We start from the raw sequence: 26,521 nt of genomic DNA, 5'->3' as shown, positions 1-26,521 counted from the left end.
TGCTTTCCCTTCCACTTGGTCCTTTTTCCTTTAAGTGAGTTTTTTCACTTATTCACTTTTTCCTTATAACTTCATATGGTTTTCTTTAGTCTATTATTCCTCTACATAGCTCCAGAAAAGCATTAACCTCAAAGATAGCTGATTTTCATAGCTGACTGATAATTCAGTTAAAGGATTAACATAGCACAAGAATGGCCATACTGCATGAGACCAAAGGTCCATCCAGCCGACAGATTAAGAACAGAAACAGAAGAAAAGTGCAGGTTAACAGGCTGATCACTTTGCAATACCAGCTCTGAAATGCTCTTCCACAAACAGTCAATTGGCATCCTACCGGTTCTCAAATTACAGATTATGTCTACAAATGTGTTTAGTGTTTCTGGACAGACCCTTCTTTCCATAACTATAATTGTTATTTTTAAACCCATCCACACCTACTGCCATATCTTGTAGCAATTAGATGCTCTGTAAGATAAATCACATGAAGAAATTTGTGTATCTATTTATACATAAACTGGCAATACCATACATTTGCACTAAAGATGAACTCCAAGAACCAAGGCTTTGTTACAAATTTTGTGCTGATATGTTTATTTTGATATGTCAAGCTTTAACAAAATCTCTGGAAAAAGGTAATGCACTGTAAAATTAATGTCATGACTAAATCATGTAAAAACAAAAAAAGACGAGCAAGAAAACAAACAAGATGAGAGGAACCTTACCTCTGATGTGAGCGGCTGGCCATTTTTTAACCAGCTGTAGGAAGGGCTTGGTTTTCCTTTTGCCTTACATTCCCAAAATAAACTGTCATAGAGAGACAGAAAGGCATTTTGGATTTTTTTATCCCATTCCGGGAGTGCTGGAAAGAATATGCAAACCATTTTAAGCAGGAGAAAAATTATTTTTCTGGAGGTATGCTGCCATTAATTAATGAACTGAGCAAGGCTAATTAGTATTTGTCCAACAAATCATTATATTGCAAGTGAATTCTGCACAACAATTCCCTGGCGTTAAACTTCAGGACTAACTGGGGGAAATGTTAGAGACCAAGTGGCTAGTGGACAGGAACTGCAGTTTAGATATTATTCATTTTTATGGCCAAATTTTGCAGAAGCAGTGATTTTAAATGCCTGAAATTCTGGACACACTCTCTGAAAGAGACCCCTATTTTCTAAAAAAACCAGTACTCCTCTCAAGGTACTTGGATCTGTGTACCAAAAATAGAAAAAGTAAAATCATTAGGCAGCAGCTAATAAAAATCATGGATTGCAAATATTACCCCTCTGTTTTACCCACATACTGAGACCATGGGTTCTTTGGTTGTAATTTACAACATAAATACGACACAAAGGAATTAGGGTGATCTCAGCTTAGAATACCATCTTCTGAATACTTGTAGCACATTGACACAAATTTATTGCTGCTTAAAAGCAGAATTTGTAAGACTCACATACGAGCTCTGTAAACATCCAACTAAGTACTCAAGGACTGAGCTGGGCAGGAATTTGCTTGAGGCAGGCTGACATTTAGAATAGCTGTCAATATATAGGTGAATGTAAGACCTAGGGAGAACAACTAACGACCACCTAACTTGGGGATAGACCAAAGCCAAATGCAGCTGAGATACTGGGTTGCATCCCTCTGCCTCTAGCATAAGTGGCTGGTGTCTTAACATCCCGTGAAAGATTTTTGGCTGGGTTATTAAAGCATAGTGCTCTAGTGTGCATAAGTATATACACACACATATACGCGTAGTTCTTACATAAAGCAATTTAATTTTAGGAAGACGATCATTATCCTTTAAGACTAGCAGAACAAGCTACTAAAAAGCTTCTCTACAGCATGACCCTGCGGGTATCTCATGACTCTGCCCCAAAGTACCTCAAGATGGTCCAACACTAGACTAATCAACATCAATGAGCCGCTTCCCAGAACGGGAAAGTATTGGGATAGAGTTCACCATGCTTCAAAGTGATTCTAATTGAATGTCATTTTTAATGCTCTCAAAGCCTAAGGCATGGGATCTAGGTATCACACACAAAGCAGCAGACAGTGTCCAGGAAAGAAACCTGGAGATTTCCTAGAGACAAGCTGCCTACAGAGAAAAAACACCGCAGAACAAAGATTAAGCAAGAAAAAGTCAATTACGTAGATCATATACCAGCCCACTCCTAATATGATTAAAAAAATCCTGTATAAAAGCTGCATGAGTGCTGTTTATATATTTCACTACAAACAGCTATTAATTAATTTACAAAGCACATTTAATAAGCGCATTGTTTTAGATTGTATTAACTGATCATAATTTTGTAATTGCCTGTGCTGTTATCAATCATGTCCAGGTAATTACTGAACTTAATTTTAATGGAACTGCTTGATTGATGTTCTGCAAAAATTAGTGAACAATGAGAACAAAAATAACCCACTAAAAGCAAAGAAATAATTAAATATTCAAAACAGCAGCAGGCTGCTCTATTCCTGGCATATATCTTGATATTAGCCATGGCTGCAGGAGGCTGGTAGCTTATCAGCAAAGCCTGCACCTCTTCATTAGAAGAGATTTACTTAAAATAAAAATACTTGTCAAGGTCTTCTCAACAGATGTTAATTGTAGGCTCTGTCTATCTTTCTGTAATTTTTTTCCTCACTGTTACATTTTTTTTTTCCCCCTTCTCCTTGGAAGATTTACAAGGTAAAGAAAAGATCTCCCTTCTTATTCATGTCAAGATATGTTGCTTTCCCTGGGTATTAACAATGGGACTGAAGAGCACATAATTCACCTTGGCTGTGAGGGACCATCCTGCGTGCCTTGGATCACAGGAAATGAATGCATGCAGGAAGGGCAAGGGAGAAGAGTTTCACAGAAATATTATTCTCCACTTTCAGACGAGGGGGAAGGAGAGGGAGGCAGTGGAATGAGTCTCCCCTGCTTTGCCCTCATCTGTTTATGGAGCAATAGAGTTCAGCTAGAATAGGAGGTGAAATAATCTTACAGTCGCATGAACCAAAACCTCATGAATCCTTCCCTGATCTGCATCTGGGGCAGCACAGCTTTACGCTGCTGTGAGCTATTGAGAGTAAATCTTTTTGCCTGCCCTTAATGTTTCATGTAAATGTACCAGGGATTTCTTTCTGCCTCATATTAACCTTTACAACTTCATCATGGCACAGCCCACATTTTCAATCTGAGTTTTAATGCAAACTATCTTTATTTGCTGAGGATGTAATTCAGTGAAGGTCACTGCAGACCTCCAATCATTTTATAATCCGCTTAACCTGAACTACATTTCCTATCTCCAGTGAGGGGCTAATAGACTTCATCTACAAAATACATCTGAACAACATCATGCTGTGTAAAAAAAAAAAATAAATGAAGAAATTAATCAATCTGCTTACCATAGACAAATAATTGACCTCTTGCAATGTTTCTTCCTCGAATGTTTCCTGCAATGCACTCATAAGAGCCTTCGTCTTCTTGCTGAACGTCTGGGATTTCAAGAACTCCTTTGGTTTTGTGGTGTTCGATTTTCTTTGTCAGTGAGTTTCCACCAGACCTCTTCCAGCTAATACTAGGGACAGGACTAAATAATTGTATTTCATTAGGGAAAAAGAGAGAGCATTTGTTATAGCAGAGAAAAGATAATGTGAAAGCCTTTCATAAGAGTAATAATATTTAAAAAAAGAAATCATTTCTCTTTCTAAGCATGACATACAGAGGTTCATAAGACTGAGATTTTATAACCTGTCCAATTTATTTAGGGGCACAAGTCCAGCAGTGGGATGAAGTCCTTTGTCAATTCTATGATTGCTTCTTAGGCTAATTTGGATTTTCCCCACAGTCACTCTTACTTAGGGCTCAAACCTGCTTTTTAAACACTGTGACACTGAAGGAATGACTTTAGAAGTCCAAATCAACACCACAGAAGCACTGAATTATTGACTGGTTTTCAGAGCAAACAAATTCCCTGTAGCATTAGAGGTATTTTCACACCTCAAAATAGGAAACATTGGACAAGAATTCAAAGGACCTAAAAATACCAATAAATCTAAGTATAAAAAATGGGAGCCAGGGTAGAGGAGGGCGGACAGACAGTTGAGCAAGGAAGTGGAAAGCATGAGACACTGAGGCTGAAAGGAGATAGAGACAAGAGAGACTATTTCTTCTTTCATGTTTTTGTAGCTTTCTATCATTTTCATTTATATTTGGATCAATGTGTTCTATACAATAAAAAAAATAGTCAAGCATGAAGGCGGCTATAAATACTTCTTAGATTTCTGGTAATATCACAAACCATACGAGCCTCACTTTCATGATCTATTATGTCACCAAAACACTTTGAAATATTAATAGTCTTGGATTTCACAGTTGCTTTCTGTTTCTGCAAACTAAAGTAAGCTGCTTTTTCTAAGCAGACGAGCAGTTACGCCTTGAACAGCTTTTTACAGAGGCTTTGGCTAAATGCTGACTTCTTTTCCATTGGAAGTCACATCAACAGCAAACACTCAGGACTGAACTTGAAAACCTAACTTTCATGGAAATTCGAAGGGCACGCTGCCCTTGTCTGCCAGTCCCCAAGGTCTCTGGCCTGCAGTGCTGACTTACAAAGCATTTATTCCTTTTTAGCAGAGGCTGTAACTGCTCACACCTTAAATTATTTAGGTCCCTGGTTCAAATCCTTGTTCATTGACCAAAGAAATCAAGTCACGAATACAGAATGGATGAATTGCCTAACACAGGTAAGTTTAGGCCCAATTTCTGCATTTTGAGTCTCTGACGATAATGTTTGCAAGTTCAGCCAAAGCCAGAAGAACCAGGACCCGGAGGAAGTGTAAGTAGTAAGCAAATTACACTGATTGAACAGCTGGGCAGGTGTTAACAGAGTACCTACAAACATAAAATCAACAGAAATAGACTATGAACAGGACAATTTACAGCGAGAGCACTCTAACATACAATGAATAACAATCCCATAAACTTGCTCAGTTCTGCATTTAAGCTTGAAAGATAGGACAGGTGCACTGGAAGTGCTGGTGGGAGTTCAGCTGGGCAAGGGAGCCTCCAGATTGCCCTTTCCCCTGCTCCGTAAAACAGAAAATCATAGTCCCAAGACCGTAAATTTAACCTAGGGATCCCTAAGAGCTATTTAAGCAGCGTAATAATTTCCCTAGCTACCTTACATTTTCCATCATAACTGAGCTTCCTGTGAAAATGGTTTGGAACTAAACGCAATTTGCTCCAGATTTGGGAATAAACTCTGCACTGGTATGTATGTATATGGATAATATATATACACACACGCATAATTTATACACACACAAATTCTGACTCTTACATGACTCCTCCAATACAGCTGAACAACTTACTATGAAAGAGAGACTGGGACATGTCAGACATCATTAACCAGTGAAAGAGCTGGAAAGAACAACCGAGATTTTATTCTTCTATTTCCCATTCTGGTTCAAGACCTATATGGCTGTTTAAATTCCAAATCTTTTCAGACAACAGTAGTCGTCATCACCACCTTTATTGATTGTCCTTCACTATGAGACCAAAACCTATTTCAGATGCAAACTTGTTTAATAGTATTCCTTACTAGGAACTTTCAGAGGGCTTGTCTGCTTTTCCTCCAATGCACTGGTTGGTCTGTTAAAAGGTGGTGTCTCTTCTACAAACCTTGCCTGACATTATTCATGCAGAATTTCTGTAATCCAAGTTACTTTAACTATTTAAAAGGAATGCAGCTCTTGTGCAGAATAGGTCTGTCCTGCAATTGCCATGCTCTATGCAGAAAAACAACCAGAGATATTTTGCAGTCTTGCAGTAGGTTGATACAGACTGTTGACAATGCAAAGGAGAGCATGGCTGGCTTCTAAAATGCTATTGCATATTAAACAGTGGGTGAATAGCTACTGTATAACAGAAAGCATGCACTGCATTGAATGCCAGAAGCATTTAACTACTTACTTTAAAGGTATCTCTTCTGGATTTTTTTTATTTTTAACAAAGATTAAAGGAAGCTAAGAGCCATATGGGAGAAGAAAAACAGCAATTAGATGCATTCATTCATGCTCCACTACCTGAAAGTGCTTCATCTAAATATCTCCTATTCTATTAGCCATTTGTTTTCTCTTAGTACTGACTACTCATGAATAAGGAAAGTCTGCACTGACATCATTGCCAGAGGCAGGGCTCTGTGGAAAAAGGCCCCTTCTGTCAACTTGTCAAGTCAAGTTTACCAAGGTTTGAGCTGAAGACGCTGCCCTGTTTTCCTCATCCACACCACACACTTATAATGACACGCTTGGGGGTGTTTCAAGGCAAACTCACCTCATTTTTGGCTGAACACAAGGGTGTTTGAAATGCACTCCCTCTGATGTTAGCTGTAGCAGGATGACATAAAAACCTCAGTTTGGTTCATCAACTTGGCTGTGTTTAAATGCAGAATTGCAATAAATACTTCACAGCACTTTGTTCTCCTGCCAGGGAGCCTTGCACCGCGTGGCCTAGTTTTATCAGCAGAGGGAATTCATTTGTCAGGACAGCAGCTCCTCATCAGCCTGAGCTACAGGTTAAATGAGCAGGCTGCAGGAGGATCCACAGCTCAGCCATGTGCCATCATCCCTAGGAAAGACCTTCGTTATCACAGCAGCTTGAGATGTGCACTTCTTCATTGCCTTTGCTGACACCTCATTATCACAGGCTTGCCAGCATCTTCAGTCACTGTATTTCACAGAAGGTGGGGGGTTTTTTGCTGGTTTCACCTTCTTCTGATGTTTGTTAGTTTACATTTCTATAACCAAATGTCTTAACAGCAACCATTACTACAGGCCATAAGAAACCTTTCAAGGTTAAAAAAAAAAAAGATGGTGAATTTGGATTTAAAATTTACTGTAATGAAATTGCTTTTTGTAACAAATTATCCGTTTTACAAGTTGATGCTTTAAGAAGTGAAACAGCCTTTTAGGTACAGGTAAGTGTATACAAAACCTAGTTTAATAAATATAGCCTTGTGAATTTTTGCAGGATTGTGTTGCATAATCATATTCTATTGAAGGCCAGTATCTGACATTGCTACACAGACTAGTACCTTCCCATGTAGATTCAGGGTGGTCCTGCAACTGGTGGATCTTCTTTTTCATTTAGTCACTACCAATAACCAGATTAAAATAGATACTGCCTGGGGCTAAAGTTTTGGAATATATAAAGAAACAATGAGTACACTTTTCAAATTTATTACACTTCATAGACAAAATCTTGCTTTCACCTGAGTAAATAAGAAAACAGTGCATAAATATGAGCGCGTCTTTGTACATAAATCTGTAGTTTATTTGAAACCTTCAGAGCATCTAGGAGTACTAATTTAATTTATATTCTAGCATACAGGCAGCAGAAGCACAAAACCATAAGTTACTAACTCAGAAAGAAAAGCCGATGGAAAATATTTTTTGGTTGGTGACAAGTCTTGTCACACTGAACATGAAATTAATTTGTCTGCAGCATTACAGCCCGCACCAAGATGAAGGTTCCACTTTTTCGCAGCAAAGACTCAGCAGCCAGATGATGCATTGCATCTATGCCTCATCTTTTGTCCTATGCATCTGAGGACACTTCACAATAAAATTAAATCTACGGCTTCGATAATGAAGACCATGCCTAGTTAAACAAATGAGACAAAGCTGAGGTTTGAAAGCTGCTATCATGTCTGCATCAACTGCTGACACAAGGAAGAATTAGGATCCAAGGGGCATAATTAAAGCACTCAGGCTTCTAATCATCTTGATGTATTACTTGGGAAACAGCAAAGAAACAAAGTTTTCTGAAACCTGATATTGTGCCTCCTTTGCCTGCGGTCACAAGCCACTCACCTTAACTATGTAAGAGAGGATCTCCCAGAGCTGCTTGCTCAGCCCTTAAAGTACAAAACTTAAGGTATTAGTTCTGTCAGGAACACAGGCTGAAAACGGCAAACTTCACTTGTGGTGGCAGAAGTCATTCATATATATGACTTTAGAATCACATAATTGATCCTTCCGTAGCCTCCTACATAAACTCCTTGAGAATATACTAGAATAGCCATCTAATGAAAAAGTAAAGCCTGGTATTTTTACGTAAGTTTAGTAAAGATGGTTATTTGGAAAACCCTCGTAGCTGTGTGATTGTTGACTTATACTAATAGCTTCTAGAAAAACCCTTCCCTGAATACATTTACAGGAATATGTGGGATCTTCCCATGAAAAATGATATTCTGGGTTGAAAGAAATCCTGTTTTATATTATTCACATATGCTCTTTACAACCTCAGCTGGCCATAGCCCATCTGCAGGGACTCTGAATAGATTATTTCCCCATCTTCAAGAAGAGAATGAAGAAAATGTAAAACACAGACATAATTTAATAAATGTGTGCACCAGACATGGAAACTACTTCGCTTGTTTTCATTCCATAAAGTATTCTTATTTGTGAAACAGAAAAAAGTTATTTTGGAAGAAATCTACAGAAAGAAGCACAATAACTCAACTGAACATAACTCTTTGCATTGTACTCAAATCCTTCAAAGACATAGTGAACAATAATTTAGATGTATGGCATGATTAATATAGCTTGATCCAAAACATGACTTTTAATACTGGCATAGTACTAAACACTGTCAACATAATGAATATTAGCACAGAACACAAAGTCTCATCTCTTCTATTAAATTGCCACAGGCTGCCGTATTTGAAATAGTCAAGCTACTATTTCATATTTGCAGTTTTCCCTCTTTCAAAGATTTAAGTATAATGTACACTTTTTGCCTATTTTAGGTTCCCCGTGCCAATCATCAGATAGTTCCATGCTACTTACATTCCTTTTTGCCTAATCGCATTTCCATCACATTGAGGACTAATTTACTTTTCAAAAACTTCTCTACTATTCATGGTCTGTGTTCTGCAAAGCAAGATTCATAGTCAAGAGCTGGCCCGGATGCTTTTGTCCATTCAGGCTCCATCCCTCCAAACCTTCTTCCCAGTAATAAATAATAATTTAATAAGTAATAAAAGTAATGAATAAACTCTTCACTCCCCCCATACTTATTTTCCTCAAAACAAACAAGGTTTTATGACTGGGCTAGAAGACCATTTGTGAGTCAGTCATGATACGATACATGTAAAACGCAAGAGAGCTTTGCAACAGAAGTATGTGGAATATACCTACCTCTGGGCGTCCCACAGCCTGGCTGAAGGAGTGCTTCTCAGTGAGGTGGCTGTGAGTTCCCCCAGGTAAAAAGGCATCTTAAAACTCAGCCATAAGTCTGGCCTCTTGTACTTGCGTTTTAAATGTGGAAGTGGTTTTTTTGAGCAAGGTCCAATAGGTATGATTTGCTGTTCCGTATAGAAAAGAGATGCTATTTCTCCAAATACGATCAAAGTACTTTCATTTAAGACTTTTGGAGACCAAAACCACAGCAGGTTGCCTATAATCTGCCTTAGATGTGAGAGATTTCTGTTATTTATAGTGCAGAGGTAGTAGCTGCTGACAACATTGTCTGAACCAGTGGACTAACAGTATGAATATAGAAAATTATGGATAATGGGAAAGCAGTTCTGAAATCCAAGAGAGATAATAACCATTAGTGCTTGTGGCAGATCAGAGGTATAGCTCAACAAATGTTGAGCTGAATTGATTTTAACATAAACAGACAATAGTAGGGGCTAGTGTTTTAGTGGAATTTAGGCATCTAAAGGTGCAGATGGCCACGCTGCTGCATTTATATGTGCCTAACTACAATTGTAAACAGCTGGAGGTAGGAAACTTCAAGCTTTTAACAATACTACTAATCACCTACATACCTTTAGAAATCTGGCCTTATCTAAGAAGTTAAGAGTATTTCACCTGCAATCTGTTTCTCTTGCTTTATTCAGATATAAATGCCAGCTCTGAAATAAAGCTTTTTCACTGATTGGCATGTTAGTGAAAATGTGGTTCAAGGCTGTGTTCAGAGAGAAAAAGCAGACTGAAAGCAGTACAGATCTGTATGAGACACCTAACCAATAAAAAAAAAATCTAGAGAGGAGAAATGCCATGCCACTAAAGAGCCTTTACTCAAACAGCACCTCTCAAATACATACACTAAACTAGATGTACATTAGTAGTATGATAAAAAAAGTTGTGAAGAAAGGATTTCTGCCCATGGGTCATTGCTATTTACTCAGTATAACTCCACAGAAGTATAGCAGCACTGGTTTCAGCGGCAGTCCTATATATGAAGAAGAAAATGTATATTAAAGCTGCATTAACCCTCTCAGCCATTCCATTTCCTAAGCACACCATAGAAGGTCCTGTGCTCACTGAGGGATTTCATTATCCATATATCCTTTCAGTCCACTTTTTTTTTTCTTCTCCTTATGGTGCTCTTAAAATGGCAAAGCCTGTGTGCCACATTAACATGACCCATCTTTGTCCCTTCAGTAAGAAGTCACTGTTTTGTACATATCATTTACTCTGGTTTTGAAATGCTTTTATGCAGTCAACATATCACTGTTAAATGCTTTCCGTGCAACAGATGGAAATACGAAATGACAACTTGAAATGTAAAGCCTGCACTGACTCACACACAATTAAGGAGGTATTTAAGGAGAAGTAGCTTGACAGTATTTGGAAAGGAAAATCAGCTTTAGCAGAAGCGTTCCAGTCTGGTACTTGTTTTGGGCCAAAAAAATACATATGCCTTTGAATATGGCTCTGTAGAAATATTCTTCATCCTTAAACAAAAATTAGCCCCAAGATTAGTTTATATAAAAATCTCATCTGAAAGGGAAGGCCATTTCCCGTCTTATTAACTTTTTATTTGCTTTGTTTTTCTACTTCTCAGCATAGGTTCCAGAGGAACATTTGATTAATTTGCGCTGTCTGCAAGTCAGGCTTTTAACCTCTGGGAAAGCTCTAAACACTTTAAAAGCTTACAGCCTTAAAATGGATTGTCAAAGTGAACTTAAACTAAATAGAGGTCAACAATCTAAGGTTATTTTAGCTTTTCCAGGGAAAAAGGATGCTCATTGGAAAGACTAGTTTTTGTAGGCTGGTTACACTTATTCAGTTAACCATCTGCTCTTTGAATACAGAGCACCTCTCACTGTTTGAATGCACTGCTACTTCTGTAAAAGAATACAACAGTGGAAGCAACCTAGGAAAAAATATAGGCTACCACAAGCCTAATAGATTTGTAGATTTTAGCAGGGCTTCCTGCTCAGGCTTCCCAGGGCTCCTCAGCATCACTTTGGAGAAGAGGGTGCCAAGAGCCATGTGAATCTGTTAGATCCATTTTAGACAGTCTACGTGCTCTTGAAACACAGCCCGTTTCCCCAGGTTTCATTCGTAACAATGATGCCACACAGAAAAATATTCCTGGTTTGATGCAGATTGGATGCAAATGTGCAGTTACACCACTGAATGCTGTAACCTGAAGTAAGGTCTCACCCCAGAGTAAAACTCACAGGGAATACAGTCTTTGTTCTGGTTCCCCACCTTGAAGCTACAACCAAGTGAGCTTCAGTTATGGTATCGTTCCTTGAGAACACTCTGCACAGAAACCATCAAACCAAGATAAGGTTAAATAAAGTGTTTTACAAATTCACATCCTGACCCCAAAAAATTCTGCTGTGCAAGTTAGAAAGAACCGTTGTTTCTCACTGTAGAACAGTGTTAGAACCCACATTTTAAGAAAAAACAAAAATCTTACTTTCCAAGGGCAAAGCATTCCAGTTTAACAGATGAGCCCTTCGCTGCATATGTTGTTTCTGGAAAACGTACTTCAATCTTTGGTTCATACTCCCCCATCACACCTGTTGAACATCAAAACAGCTAGCACTCCAGTTGAGCCTCAGACCTGCCTAGTACAACAGAATTTCAGTGTAAAAGAAAGGATGGCATTAATAACGTTAAAGCCTTATGTTCCACCCGTGGCAATCAACACCTGATGTCTTGGGAGCAGGCTTAGCCTGCTGGGTGAAATTCGTGCTGAAAGCTTGCGTGAAATTTGTAAGTTCTATGCATTTGAGAGTTGAAGAACATGACTTTACACAAGCTCTACCTGTACAAGTATGTCATACTTGTGCATTAAGGTTTTAGAGATAATTTAGTGTTCACACCTCTATTAGAGGTGTTAACAAGCAATGCCTTTAACATTGGTCGCTTTTCAGGACACTGGATAGATTCTGGGTGCAAGAGAGAATTATGGAATCCTGTGACCAAAATACTTGTAAAACACTTAGAACTTTGAAACGTCCAAATGTGAGCTCCAGACTTGAGAAAGGCTGATGTAATTATCACATTTGAAAATCTGGCTGAACATCTGATAAACCACAGATAATCCAGTATTGGTTTAAGGCATTTAATTTTGCAGCAGGTTTGGGACTGCTTTAGCAACCCAAACTTTTAGCTGAGTGTCTTAAATGTGCATGCATCTTTCAGTGTAACTCATTGCAACTGTAACAACAAATATGAATCAGATTTTCCTGCACGCAGTGTTTTTGCCCAGATCCCACACTGAAAATGAACCAATTCTTATTTTATATTTAATTGGGATCTGGCTAATATTACACATACAATTTGCACCATTGCCTTAGAGGTTGCCTGTTTAGGACCCAATCCAGAGGCCAAAGTGGATGGGAGAGGGTAAAAAGAGACAGATAGAACAAGTCTGAGAACAAGAAGAGAGTGATGAAAAGGAAGAAAGTAGTCAGAAAAAATCTAAAGGATTTTCAATCACAGTTCATACAAATTATTAACTTTTGAGCTGTGGAACTATAACTTTGTTTTGGGTGATCTGATTATGTTGTAAAGCAGCAACGTCTCATAGTGGAAGTATTCTATAATGCACAGTTGGGTTTTATTTATCTTAGAAGCCTAACTCTATACAGGCTTTTGTTACTGACTGTCAACCACTGCTTTGCAAACAGTACAGGTACATTGAAATGTAGGTGAGCAAACTTACAAAACAAACTTTGTGTAAAGATTTCCCAGTTATATATTTCTCAGGGTGAACATTTAATTAGAAGTGTTGCCAGGAAAGTATTTGTATACGTGCAGGTGAGTTTCTCACCTCAATAACTCATTTTGAAACAGCTTTTTAGATTTGATATTTGAGCTATACCTAGACTGTAAATTTAGAAAGCTTTGCCGGATTTAAACTTCAACACAGGCATCCATAAGATGAAAAATATTACCATACCATTTGACATTCTCTTGCTATTTTTCAACGTTCTTGAGCTCTGCTTTCTTTGCATATGTGTTTACCTCATCATCCCAGTCCTGACAGTTCAGATCTCATTTCAATCCAGCAGAAACCATGGAATCATGTCCCACTGCACAACTTTTTACTGGGAGCCTTTTGCATCCATGAGTATGTATAGCGGTACCAATTCCCAACAACTGGAGATGAACCAGTTAGCATAGTGCTGCGTGTTTTTAGCCAAGCGTGCCCAGATAACTTACCGTCGCTGCGGAGAGTGAGAGGAGTGGGTGGCCCCTGCACGCTCTGCTCTGCTTTCGAGTTAGTTACAACGCAGGTGTAATTGCCCACATCCGATGGCTCAACTTTGGCAATGTACAGGTTTCCCGTCGCTTGCGAAACAAAGCGGCGACTATCTTCCTGAACATATAAAGTACTATTGTTGAAAATCCACGTGTAGGACAAGCCTAGAAAACACCAGATATACATCATGCATCCTTTCCAGTGTAACCTGCTTCCCGTTAGCGCTTAAGTGCAATATTGCCAGTTGAAAGAACGAGTCAGTTACAGGGCAAACCACTGGGGATGCACAAATTAGCAAAGGCAAAGTAAGCATTGCTTTAGTTTTAAACTCTCTTCAAGCCACTTCAGAAAGTCACAAAAGTTTTTGTCCCCCACTACTTTTCATTTTCCTGCTTAACCCGTTTTTAAGTAGGAATGGGAGTGCTGCAATGACATGAGAAAGCTGTTTTAGTAAATAATTTCTATTTAGAACACTTTCCTTTGAACATCCAGAGAGCAAATTGCTGGTCAGTATTATGGCTTCTTCCTTCACTCTGAAAACAGAAAAATGAAACTGGTAACATGGAGCTTTACCACCAGATTCTCATGAAGGGAAAAGCTCAGCTGTACATAAGTATTTTGGAGACTATTTAGTGTTTGATCCCATTGCACATTTGTCCCTTCTCCTTATCTTCCATACTTACAACCTGCTCCATGCTTTTTGTCCTATTCTGACTTCCTAACCATTTTCTGCCATCTTTCTCCATACGGTGTTTCACAGTGCATACCTTAATAATGTATGTCTATACTCTAGGCAACTTAAAAATAATTTATTTCACTAGCCCACCCTGGAAGGACAGATCTCCATGGGAGCTTACTGTCTAAGGACCCTGGTTTTTGGAAGGGCTTTTTGGCCAAGCCTTGTTACACTGCCATCAGTACCGCAGCAAGCGGGTTCAGTGCTTATAACACAGCACGCTGCAGGCTGGTACACGCAAGGTGTCCTGCCAGCCCCGCACTGCGGCTGCTCCACGTCACTGCCAGCACCCAACAGCGGGAGCAGGACTGAAATTCTGTCTTTAATAAGACAGAGTAAATCAGAAGTTGTAAAATCCACCAGCTTAGCTTTCCTTAATTAAATGTATAATTCATAAGCTAACAGGGTTCTGCCAACAGCTTCATTTTTACACATTTCCCCTATCAACAATCCCATTTGAAAAAGATTATTTACATTTCTTTCCCCTCCTCACTTACAACATGGGTACAGTATGGTAATAAGTCTGTAAACTCCAGTAGTTTTGTGGAGTTTTATGTTATCATCTTCTAACATTTTAGGACTCTCATTAGAAATGATGCATCTCCAGGGAGCAATCAATGACACTTTCTATACTTGGCCAAATCCTGCAATACGCTCTGTTTTACTACAACTTGATGCTAATTTTTTTTTTTTCTGATGTACAGTAAACCTAGAAGATGCAGCAATTCCTAAAATAGCATAATACAGCACGTGTGTACATGTAAATGTGCATACACACAAGATAAAAGCACCATGTTTTCACATTTGCATGCCTATGTACTTTTAGGTACCTGGTTAAAGCACCTATTTACAGAAGAAAATCTGGAGATGGGTGGGTTTTGCCACAGGGAGGATCAACCTATAGCAAGATATAAGTGATGTAGCCATGACCTGATATGTCTTCTACTATATACAGACTATGTTCCTGTCTTGGGCACAAGTTTGATGACTACAGTCTGGCTGGACAAACAGACCAAAGTGACTGGTGTGGGCAAAACTCTGGTTTAACCTTACTTTTTGGAGTTCTCTAACCTGCAGGTTAGGGACTGTAAAGAAAACGCTGAAGATTTGCAGGGTAAATATTTTGATCTATGTTCAATTAAACAATATCTTGTAAACTTGGGATTTCTGTGGAAGAAATACCTTGGATCTGCAATCTCCTCGGATTTCACAAGAACACCAGAGGGCTAGTGCCCTGATGTCCCTCTTGTGACAGCTGGAACCCTTGCTTTCCTCCTCACACGGACCTACGCAAAGGCATATATGGGCTTATGTGCAAGAAAACTGCTCTGAGAGGTTGAACCACCAGTAGCTGGACACAGACTTTCATGAAAGGTTAGTGTATCTGATGATAAACAGGAAGTAGTTTAAAAAGCAAGATAAATAGGAAAAATTAGTTCGGAGGTTCTCTTCCCCAAGTCCAGTGCTGGTGCTAGCAATTACAGGGCTGAAGAAAGCACTGACTCGCTCTAACAGGGCACCACTCTACCTGCTAAGACACCAAATGGATGCCCATGAAGGACCCTCAAACCATCTTACAGTCATGGAATGGTTTGGGCTGGAAGGGCCCTTCAGAGCTCCCCCAGCCCAGCCCCTGCAGCGACAGGGACAGCTTTAACCAGAGCAGGGTGCTCAGAGCCCCGGCCAGCCTGGCCTGGGATGGTTCCAGGGACGGGGCCTCCACCGCCTCTCTGGGCAACCCCTTCCAGTGCTTCACCACCCTCACTGTAAACAGTTTCTTCCTTATCTCCAGTCTAAATCCATTCTTCTCTAGTTTAAACCCATCACTCCCTGTCCTGTCCCAACAGGCCTTGCTAAAAGCTTGCCCCCCCCTTCCCGCAGGCCCCTCTCAGCACTGCCAGGCCGCACTCAGGCCTCCCCGCAGCCCCCTCCTCTCCAGGCTGAGCACCCCCAGCTCCCCCAGCCTGGCCCCGCAGCAGAGGGGCTCCAGCCCTCGGGGCATTTTGGTGGCCTCCTCCGGCCCCGCTCCAGCAGCTCCATGTCCTGCTGGTGCTGAGGGCCCCGAGCTGGGCGCAGGGCTGCAGGGGGGGTCTGCCCAGAGCAGAGCAGCAGAATCACCTCCCTCTTATGGCACGCAATCTAAAAACAGATTCCTGCTGTAGGACCTGGTGATGCAACTAAATTTTCTGTGTAGGATAGAGTATACGAGTCCTAATAAAACTCTATTAAAACCAAATTTGTGCTACACAGACATTCTTCTTGAGGTCAATCTGTGAATTAATCAGTAAAAGAGAGCCAGTTCTTTTCTGTCCTGATTTCAGTTCTCAGGGGGTTCCAGTTGACATCATCTTCCAAAGTTTTTGTTACTCTCTCCCTGTCTGTACTCCACCATTGCCTTAGGGCCTATTGATGAATTTTCCCACTAACTGGGAACAAGTGCAGGCCCCTCCTCATACTTAAATCCTTCCCCCCTCCCCCACTATAAGGGCTACAAATGCTACCACTCTTCTAACTGCAGGTTCATCATCACCAATCTGCAGGCCATACTTGCCTAGAGCCTAATTCAACTCCACTACACTCTGTAGAAACCCTAATTTTAATTGACTCCGGTGGGAGTTAGATAAAAATCTCAAGAAAAAGGAACCAAACTTTGGGAATCAAACATTTTTCCTTTTCTAAGGCATAATACTAGCAGCCTACTCCCTTACACAATATCTTTTCTTTGAAAGTTAAGTGACAACATCAACAGATGCAATAGGCCAGAAAATCTAATGTTGCATTATAAAAGAAGCTACTATTACTTAAACAGTTCCATTTTAGGTCACTTTGAATAAATCAGATACAGAGCAGACCCATTGAATGAGCAAAAGAAAGTAGCAAAAGGCCCATGCCATCACTTCTAGGGTTACATTCATTTGCATGAGTAAATCAGCAGCTGGGAAGAGTCTGGTGAAGGTAATGCTGAACAGAAGGTAGTAGAGGCATAGAAGGGAAATTATAAAGAGATAGTAACCTGCTAATGAAGTCTAGATAAAATGAACTTGAAAAGTGCTGCTGCCAGCTATTTTATGGAAGAACAAATAAGGTTACAGCTATTTTTTTAGGTTTTTTTTTTTGTTTTCTGTTTAACCACAGGATTTCTGAAATGGATAGCAGTTGGGATCACACTTCAACATACCCATGACTGTCAGAATTATTGAATTTCACAGACCGCTATGAAAGGGCTTCAGCATAAAATGTCTTACACAAGTCTTAGCCATTATCAGCAAAGATTTTTGTGCACTTTTTTTCTCTATTTCATTTTTTTCCTTTGTCCATAGACCTGTTGGGCTGTAACTTTCCCTCCGGAGTAACCACTTTTCACGTGATATTGAAGATGAATCAACAAGCCTGAAGTAAGGGAATAGAGGTTTTTCTATACCAGATGAATTAATCCAATTTTCCTATTGCTCTGTTCACTATAGATAATGTGTGATGTTTTAGAAAAATAAACATGTGAGGTGAAACTATGTAGTGGGGCAGAAGGGAGAGGAGAGGTTGGGGAAGGGAGCCCTTCCAGAGAAATATTCACCGATCCCAGGGTACCACTGTGTGTGGTGAGGAGTTAGAATGATTTCAGGTGAGCCTTACTCAGTGGTGCTTTAGATATGGACCAAACAAGCACAGTTTAGTCCCAGATTGTTGTGGGGTTGTTCCCCCATATTTTGAAGGAAATTGCTTACAGTAAAAGTTGAGCTTGTTCCAAAGACAGATAGAGAGAAACTATGATTCACCTCTAGGTTACAAAAAAATTCTGCTAACCTTATCAAGTTTTAAGCCCAAAGAGAATCCCTCTGATATCTGGACCTACAAATAATGATGATATAAAATTCAGAGCACTATGGAAGTGTCAGGATTTAGTTCACAAAAACTAATAATAAACCATTATTCATATAATTTCTACCCTCATTTTTTTAATTTAACACCTATGCGTCAAGGCATTTTCTGAGACAAGCTTCAAAAACATTAATCACCTTCAGGTAATTAATTTTTTTTTTTTTAACTCTGCCTAGCTATAGCATAATAAATATCACAGTACATCTCCTTTTCACATGTACAGCTGATTGGTCTCAGCCCAAATTAACATATCTGAGCACTGAACACTGGAAAATAATATTTGCTCTCAAAAGACAGCGATCCCAATGCTGCTATTGGCTCTGTGAGAAGATGTCTTGGAGAGCACAGAACTGCCTTTACTTCAAAGGGGCTACATGTCAGCAGAGGGATAATTACAGCAATGGAGACTTCATTATGCATATGCCAGCGCAGGAGCTATTTTATTAGTGCTGCAATCCTATGGTGTGTTTTGGTTGGTTTGGTTTTGGTTTTTCTTAATCCAAGGCAGGTGACTGTGTGGTGTCAGTCTCCCTTCTCATCCCAGAGGCCCCCAAAAGTAGGCTAAGCCCACCTCACCTTCCAGCCAAGCACTGCCTGGTGGGCAGGTCCTGCAGGTGGCCAGGCAGGAGAGCATCACCTACACTCTCAGCTGTGAGCACAACTTTCAGAGCACAGCTAGGCAGGAAGAAGAGCAGCTGATAATCACTCCTGATATACTGGGCTAGGGAATATAACATTTCAGTGCTTTCCTCAGCCCAAGCAAATTCAAATCAATACTGCTCATTCTGCAGGAGAACAGCTACAGGCTGCTCTCAGGGAAGAGACTCTCCCCCTCCTGCCAGAGCTGGCAGAAAAGGATTAAAGATTCATCGGAGCATTGAGAAACAGGAGCAGAGAGAAAGGCACTCTAAGCCCATGACTAAGGCACTCAGCTTTATAAAGGGAGATACAGTTCAAGCCTTCACTTTGATATTATGCATTTTATTAAGTAGACTGTTTAATATAAAATGCAGAAACAACCTGAGGCAGAAGTCAAAGACCCTTTTACATAAAGCAGTGCTGCTCATCTCATCCCCTCTGCATACGTAGTTTGCCATCTCCTGCTTTCATGAGCACTTCCTTCCCCACGCTTCTGCTGGCTGAGGATTTGACATATTCCCCCACTAAGCAGGTCCACAGAGCTCCTACTTCATTAAGAACGTGGTTTTTTTGTTTTTTTTAATGCAGCCTTGCTATAGTAATGTCAGTATAGAGAAAAGCCTCCAGACTGAGCATCCCTGCTTCAAACCCTGGCAGCTTTTATGCACAAATAAATGCAAATACATGAGTGATCCTGCTGCTCCTAACAAGATTAGGAACTTCCTTAAAGCTCTGCAGGAAGTCAGCTTGAAGGAAACAGGCCTTACATCAGCCTTCACTTCCAAGAAAATAAATGAATAATAGCCTACCCTACAGTCCTGTGTCAAGTATTACCATTTAGGCAGCAGCTCCTTAATCACAGTCAGGTCAAGCTCATATACAGCTACACAAATGAAGGCTTCTTCAAACTTTCTTCCTCCTCCCTACATACTTTTCTCTACATCCTAGCTCTATATAAAGCACTATTTTTTTATAATAAAATAATACTATAGTACATAGGGGAAAAAAACAACTGACCTAAAGAACTCAAGCTACAGAAGAGGCACTTCTCAGAGCAAGAAATACAGCTTACCTTCCCACCTCTGCACTCCAGAGCCTCACTAACAAGCAGAGGAAAGTCACATGCTGAACTTTATAAGGTGTGTTAATGAGCCTCATAAATAACAACAGCTGAGGCTGGAGAGCTGCCGGTGCATAAATAGGCAAGGAGGGGCTGGCTGAGGAAATGAAGGGTTCAGGCTAGGTCAGGTAACATGGGGCAGCTTTGTTTTTTGTTTTTTTAAAAACCTAATTACAGGCTATGGTTTTTGTCTGTTAACTGTAACAAATTTTTAATGCTTTGCTTTGTCTGATATAAGCTATGCCTTTAAAAGGTGGATCTTTTTCTTTTTTCTGTGTTTGATTTTTAGTAAAAGTGCTAACATTTGTTTATAGCGATGTAAAGTAGGTTCTCTTTTAGTGTTCAAGGTTTCAGTATAGCTTTAACAGTGACTCCATAAGGCTTTTGTTCTTTGAGAGTTAGTTTAAGGTCTAAAGCTCATGTGAAGGCCGTTGGAGCAACTCTTCTGAACTTCTTTCTTGTTCCTTATCACTTAGCTGCATAATATATTTTCTATCCCCTATTAGAGTGAAATAACTTATTTTTCTTGTATAAACAAAAATAGGTTATCAATACACCCTGAGTTAAGAAGCATGTATACAAAGCAAACAGTAGCATAGCTGTTCTTGTCAGGAAAATAAATCCAGTTTAACTTAAGCTTTAAATGTTTTAAATACTTTGAATGTAGAAAAATGTTTGTGGTATATGACAGACAACCGAGTGATCAAGTGATAACTGTAGAGCCTTCTTTCCTGTGAACCTGGCAGAAAATTTAACTTTGGGTTGTTTGTGGTATAGGGCCAGATAAGCTTGGCCATGTGCTGGCCTCTGTAGTGTGAGGTAGAAAGAGAAGTGAACTATTTCTCTAAATAACATAGGTGGAAGAAATATTTCTGGAGCTCTCATTCTACCTACCTATTCCTGCTTCTCAGTGTTATGTGGAAAGAAGCAGATACAGACTTTCTAGCAGGAAGCTTTAGCTAGTCCATCCTGTTCCAAAATAGCTATATTAATGATAGCTGCTTCAAATGACTGCCTCACGGAGGTTTTCAGTCTTCCTTCATGTCAAAGGACAGCAAACCAGTCACCATCAGGACCATGTTACTCTTCCCTCTGTACAGCGTATGGGTAGGGCCAGGCCTGTTAAGTGACTTGTCCTGGGGAAGGAAGCAGCTGGTCAATAGGAAGGAGAGCCGGAAGGGCTGCATCTCTCTGCGCTGGCTCCCCTGTGTGCCTCTTCAATGACATGGATAATCTCTTTCAAAGAGCACAGTCAGTGTTTTCTACCCAAGAGTTAACCTCAGTTTCCCTGTAAATGCTCATACTAGCAAAAGGTCTGCATTGGTTATGGGCTGTATCTACTAAGTTGCGTAGGAAATTCTAAAGAGAAATTTTGTTTCTTAGTGTATAAGACACATTATACAGCTTGTATTGTCTTACTTACATTGCTATTATAGGAAAGGCAACTCTTTTCCGGCTGGTATAGTATATCTTCCATATTCCTCTATGTAATTCCTGTCACGCTTAAAGTACTATACAGAACACTTGCAATGGAAGCTGGATGCAAGGCTAGTAATCCTTTCTCCTGTAGGTATTGTGAGTTCAGAGGCAAGGGTTTCAATTAAAAAAAAGAACTAAATATAGAATCCTCTTCAATAAAAACAACTTCCTAAGCATCCTGAGATAGTATATAGCTTATCATAGTTCACACCATGTACTTCATCCTCATGGCATGTAATTTTGGATCACAAATACAGTGTTTATGGATGACAAAAGAACTCTGTTTCTGTTCTCTAGAGACTTGTTATTTCAGATAATGTATTTTTTCAGGCCTATTGGTCAACAGCTCACATCTCCAGCTTAAGAAATGCTGTGGTGAAGGCTTTGTTTGTGGATACCACTTTGTCAGTTCAATTAATCTGGGGTGAACTCGCTTGTTAACTATTTATTTGTTCTGAATGTTTTCTTCTACTCATTCCTATTTGTCAAATCATAATTTTACCCTACAGTAAGAGGAAAATATATAGCTTACTGACTCAAGGATGGATGTTGTGTCTTTCTGTCTGTCCCATTGATACATTTCAGGAACTCTTTCAAGCCTTTTTTGCCCTTAAGGACCAGGTTTTACTTCATTTCCTTGATTATATACTTTCATGTGGCTGTAAACACTAAGGGAACTGACATTTCCTCTCTGTTCGAGACTTGCGGGCTTTAAATTGATTGATGGGTTTCTCTACATCTCTGATATACTGCATCCTCTTTGTAGATCACTGTTTACCTTCTCATGGGAATTTGTCTTATAACTCTGTTTCTTTAAGAAGAATTGAGGAAACATGGTTGAGAGCAGGATGTTGGCACCAGCAAGCAGAAAACTGCAATGCCTATGGATGTGTGGTCACTCCTGCTGAAAGCAGGACATGAGTCATCTAAAATCTGATTCTTTCAGTCCAGAACAAGACAATTTCATAACTATGCTGTTGATATTTCCCCTTTTTAATACACATTTGCTTTTCCAGGGTAAAATTTCCAATCATCTTCAGTTAGTTATGTTCGGAAACCATAGTTCTTACTCCAGGCTTCAGAAGATCTGAAGCTGTTTTGATCTGGGTTCTAACACCCCTGGAGGAGACTCGTGAATGTCTATGTGAACTTGCAAGAGTCAATGTGGGGGAGAAAAAAATTAAGATCAAAAGATCACTCAAGAAATTCTCACTTCTGGTAGGTAGAAAAAGTGTTAAGAAACAATGACAGCAGTGAATGTACATGTTCAAGCCTTTGTATTGCTCTGCAAATGCTTATGTTGGAGGTGGTAGTACACCTATTAAAAGAAGGAAAAGAAAAATTGTGCCCTGTGCTTAGGGTTGTCTTAGATGAAAAGTCTGAAACATTATGCTAATTGCATTACTGGTCTGTTGCTTGTCACCTGGACTTTACCTCTTCCAGAAAGGAAGACCTCAAAACCAGCCTTATGGTTAAGGTGCAGTAGTAGGCAATGGCAACAGATGCAAGGCATGCCCAAATCAATTCCCAGAAAAATCCTTTTCATTCTTTACCTGACCTAATTGGATCTCTTTGGTCAGAGAGTTTACCACTCCAAAGTCCCTTCCAATCTAAATTTTTCTATAGTTTTGATGATTATCAGGAATTTGAGAACAGAAGACAAATTTTCAAGACAAATCCAATGTGTAAAATGTAGGATTCAAATTATAGCATTGAAGTAGCAAGCACTAAAAGGCAAAAAAGTCATTCAGACCTGAAGTGTTTTTAATGTAGAAAAAAAATACTGTTGGTTGCTCTTCTGCCATTCCATATGGGTGAAGGAGCTGAGATAACCAGCCATGTCAGGAGATAGTCTTTTACCTTTGTGCTTTCTTTGCTTGTGTCACACCTGAAGAGCGATGATGTGTTCTAGTCCCTCAAGTAATCACAGAATAATAAAAGGGCCCCTTAAGAAGTGCAAACCCCACTTTAAAGAAATGAAACCCAAATTTGTTGTAAACCCATATGCTTCATGCACAAATGAATTCCAGCACTAATCAGGCAGGTAACCTCATAGACTACTTCTCCTGAGCTATAGCAGTTAACGTTGAGGCTGCACACAACGTAGGGCTATTGGTCGTACCTCCGTAATGTGGTGGAGGACCACAGAGCAGAACCACTCCTTGTCCTTCTCGGACTGACACTGTGCTTCTTGGTTTTGTTTCAAAATTTTCAAGATCTTGAGAGAGAAGGAGAAAAGAAGACCCAGTTATTATCTATCAGATTTATACATAACTGTACCCCAAGCTGTGCAATGCTTACGTAGCTCAAGAACATATTCATGTATTCAAGAGCGTACTATAATCTCGGTATGTGAATTGCCACACAGTATGGAAAACCAGCTTGTCCAACCTAGTATTTAGTCCTCTAGCAATCATGAAATAAAGCGTTTATACTCTAACCTTGTGAGTTTGCATTTACAATTCCTAATTGCAAAGCTAGAGTGTTATTCCATAACTTTTTCTAGCATAATTTTTTGGAACTTACTAGACTTTTAATCTACGTGAATAGGAAAAAAGCATTTTGCATTGTTTCCTTTTGTATGGAAATAAAAAGCAGGTGTGCTGTTCTATATATACAAGTGATAATTAAACATCATCAGGACTCCCACGGAGCGTGTGCTTAAATGATGATAAGAGTATGTTGTATTCTTAACCAGTCTGTCCTGTCCTAAAGCTGGCTGCAGTAAGTAGATAAGTTTTAATTGACTTGAAAAAACTTTAGCACTGTTTTTAAAGGGAAGGAAGAGGATACTTTCAGAAGGAAATCATGTGATGGCTTGGGGAATATTCTCTTATAAACATGACCATGACTATTCCATAAGTGATTTTTATGGCTATTAATTATTTTTTTTACTGAATCCAACATCACACTCAATCTTTTCTGCTTTCTTGCATTTCACTGAGATGTGGAAGTATTTTTATCAATCTTATTCCCTTTAAATAATTCAGTTACAAAACCTGACACAATACATGGGTCTTTTTGATTCAGTTCTCATCCTAATGAGAAGACATACTACTTTTGTCAGAGTACTTTGGCAATTGATTGCTTGAAATAAGTTCCACACCTGTTTTAATATAATAAATAATATCAGCTTCCCCTTAAAATCTTTATTCCATAGCATTGTATGCTGCTTGCCTTAAGCTTATTTTATTTACCTTGCTGCAGATTCTTGTTTCAAACAATTGTTCCATTTTTTGTCAGCTGAACAACTACCTGATCCAGAGTTCAATAGAGAGAAACAGTTCTTGTTGGTCAAAACAATAATGATTACTACCTGTACAGGCTCAGCTATTTATGTCAATATATCAATTTTCTCCCCCTTAGTTGAACTTTACACAGTTAATTTTTCTTTTTCTCCTCTTCATCTCCTGTATATTGGTCTCCTATGAAGACCTTGTCTTCTCAGAGGTGACTGAATTGAATTAGGCAGCTGTAGCATCTCCTTGCGCTGTCATAGCCACAATAGATGGTACCTGTCAATACACTGGGAAAGTGTTTTAAACTCTGATGTCCTTTTAATTGTCTGCTGGCTGGATCTCTGTCTTGCACTCTGGGTAGTCCAGAGGGACAAAAAAAAAGACAAGAAAGGCCAAAAAAAAAAGTATTTACTTAGTTTTATTCCATCCTGTAATACTAATTGGAAAAGGAAACAGTAGATGGATGTAATATGACCAAGTGGAGTTTGGATTCATACTTAGAAGGTACTTAGTGGTCCGTTTTCCAAATGCATGGATGTATTTACCTATTCTGAAAATTCAGTCTGAGAAAATTTATCAGCTTTTTCTTTTCTTTCCTGTGGGTTAAGCATTTTCTGACAAGGCAGCCAGCACAAAATATTTGTGTGGAAAAGTGGCCCCTGGGTCAAGTGTCAAGACATTAGATGGGGATTTGCTTGGGTTGGCTGCCTTGAGGCTTGTGTGCGCTGGGAGAAGGGGCCAGCTTTGGCGGGGGGGGGGGAACCCATCCTCAAATTTTCCTATTTATTATAATAAATAGGAAAAAAAAAGATTGGAAAGGTGCAAAACATTCAGATCTTTTAAGATTCAGGCACTAGCAACAAAAACGGCCCCATTTCCCTTTCTTATCACTTTCCTTGAGCTGCTAATATGACGCAGATTGTGCTGTTTATAAATGAAGTTTAAAGAAAAAACAAAACTCTTGGGCTGCATGGAAAATATATGCAGTATAACTAGTGGTTTCCAATGCTTTCTGCGATGGTAAATCAGGTCTGCTACTTTGCTGAGAACAAAATGGCACTTGTTATGAGGCACCTGAGAAGGGGGTGTGGGGGGGGGGCGCAAAAAAAGGAAGCATGGTGCAGCAGTAGCAAAAGGTTTTCATGACAATTCAGAATTAACTATGTAATACTTTACTCTGAAATTGGAATAGATTTTGGAAAGTAATAAGTTGCTAGTAGCAATTCTTAGTTTAATGACATGATATGTCATGGTATCACTTTTACTCTAATTTTAGAAATGGCATCACCTGTCTGTGTTTCTCCCTTAAAATCATGACAAGTATCCCTGATCTAAATATCGAAAAAGCAGTAGTACTAGATCTCTTATGGGATCCACTATTTTATAATTAGCAGGACTACTTTTGATTATATGAGGGGAAAAAGTGGACTTTGCCTTTTTTAATCTAGACTTTTCAACCTGAAATTGAATATCTAAGTCTGTGTGCAAGAGTCCAAGTTCTTTCATAGCAGGTTTATAGTTCAGTTATACAACGCAGCTCAGCTTTTCCCAGTGCTGGAGAGATTTTCATCCCATTATGCTTAGTAGTGAATCATAGGTATAAAAAAGTAGATAGGGAGGCACATAAATGGTCATTTAATGTATTCCTCTGGTCCATGACAGGTACAAGTATGTTATGTCCTTCTGAATAGATACTTATTTAACCCATTTTTAAAGATCTCTAGAGATAGACATTTTCTTTAGGCAATCCATTCCAGTGCTTGACTTTGAGGTCATTACACTGCCTCTTTTAGAAAGCCCCACCCCCAAAAAATTTAGTAGGTCTAAACAAGAATGTGTTTTTCTCTATCTGAAGTTGATTTTGATAGATAATTGTACAAAATAAATTTATTCAGTGTCTCTCTCTGTACTAAAGAACC

General features: G+C 39.3%; 1 protein-coding gene across 1 annotated transcript in view; it reads right to left on the bottom strand.

Annotated features, from left to right (window-relative positions):
• The window catches only part of CNTN6 (contactin 6), a 120,012-nt gene that overhangs the window by 45,576 nt on the left and 47,915 nt on the right, over positions 1-26,521 (bottom strand). Inside the window, exons 4-8 of the mRNA XM_075714559.1 lie at positions 23,486-23,581; positions 13,474-13,677; positions 11,720-11,822; positions 3,397-3,581; positions 723-859 (exon numbers count right to left, since the gene is read on the bottom strand). Of these exons, the coding sequence (XP_075570674.1) occupies positions 723-859; positions 3,397-3,581; positions 11,720-11,822; positions 13,474-13,677; positions 23,486-23,581 (725 nt within the window). The remainder of the gene's footprint in view (positions 1-722; positions 860-3,396; positions 3,582-11,719; positions 11,823-13,473; positions 13,678-23,485; positions 23,582-26,521) is intronic.

This window comes from Pelecanus crispus, chromosome 7, assembly GCF_030463565.1.
Source record: "Pelecanus crispus isolate bPelCri1 chromosome 7, bPelCri1.pri, whole genome shotgun sequence".
Classification (NCBI taxonomy): Eukaryota; Metazoa; Chordata; class Aves; order Pelecaniformes; family Pelecanidae; genus Pelecanus; species Pelecanus crispus.
This window is presented reverse-complemented; position numbering and strand designations above follow the sequence as displayed.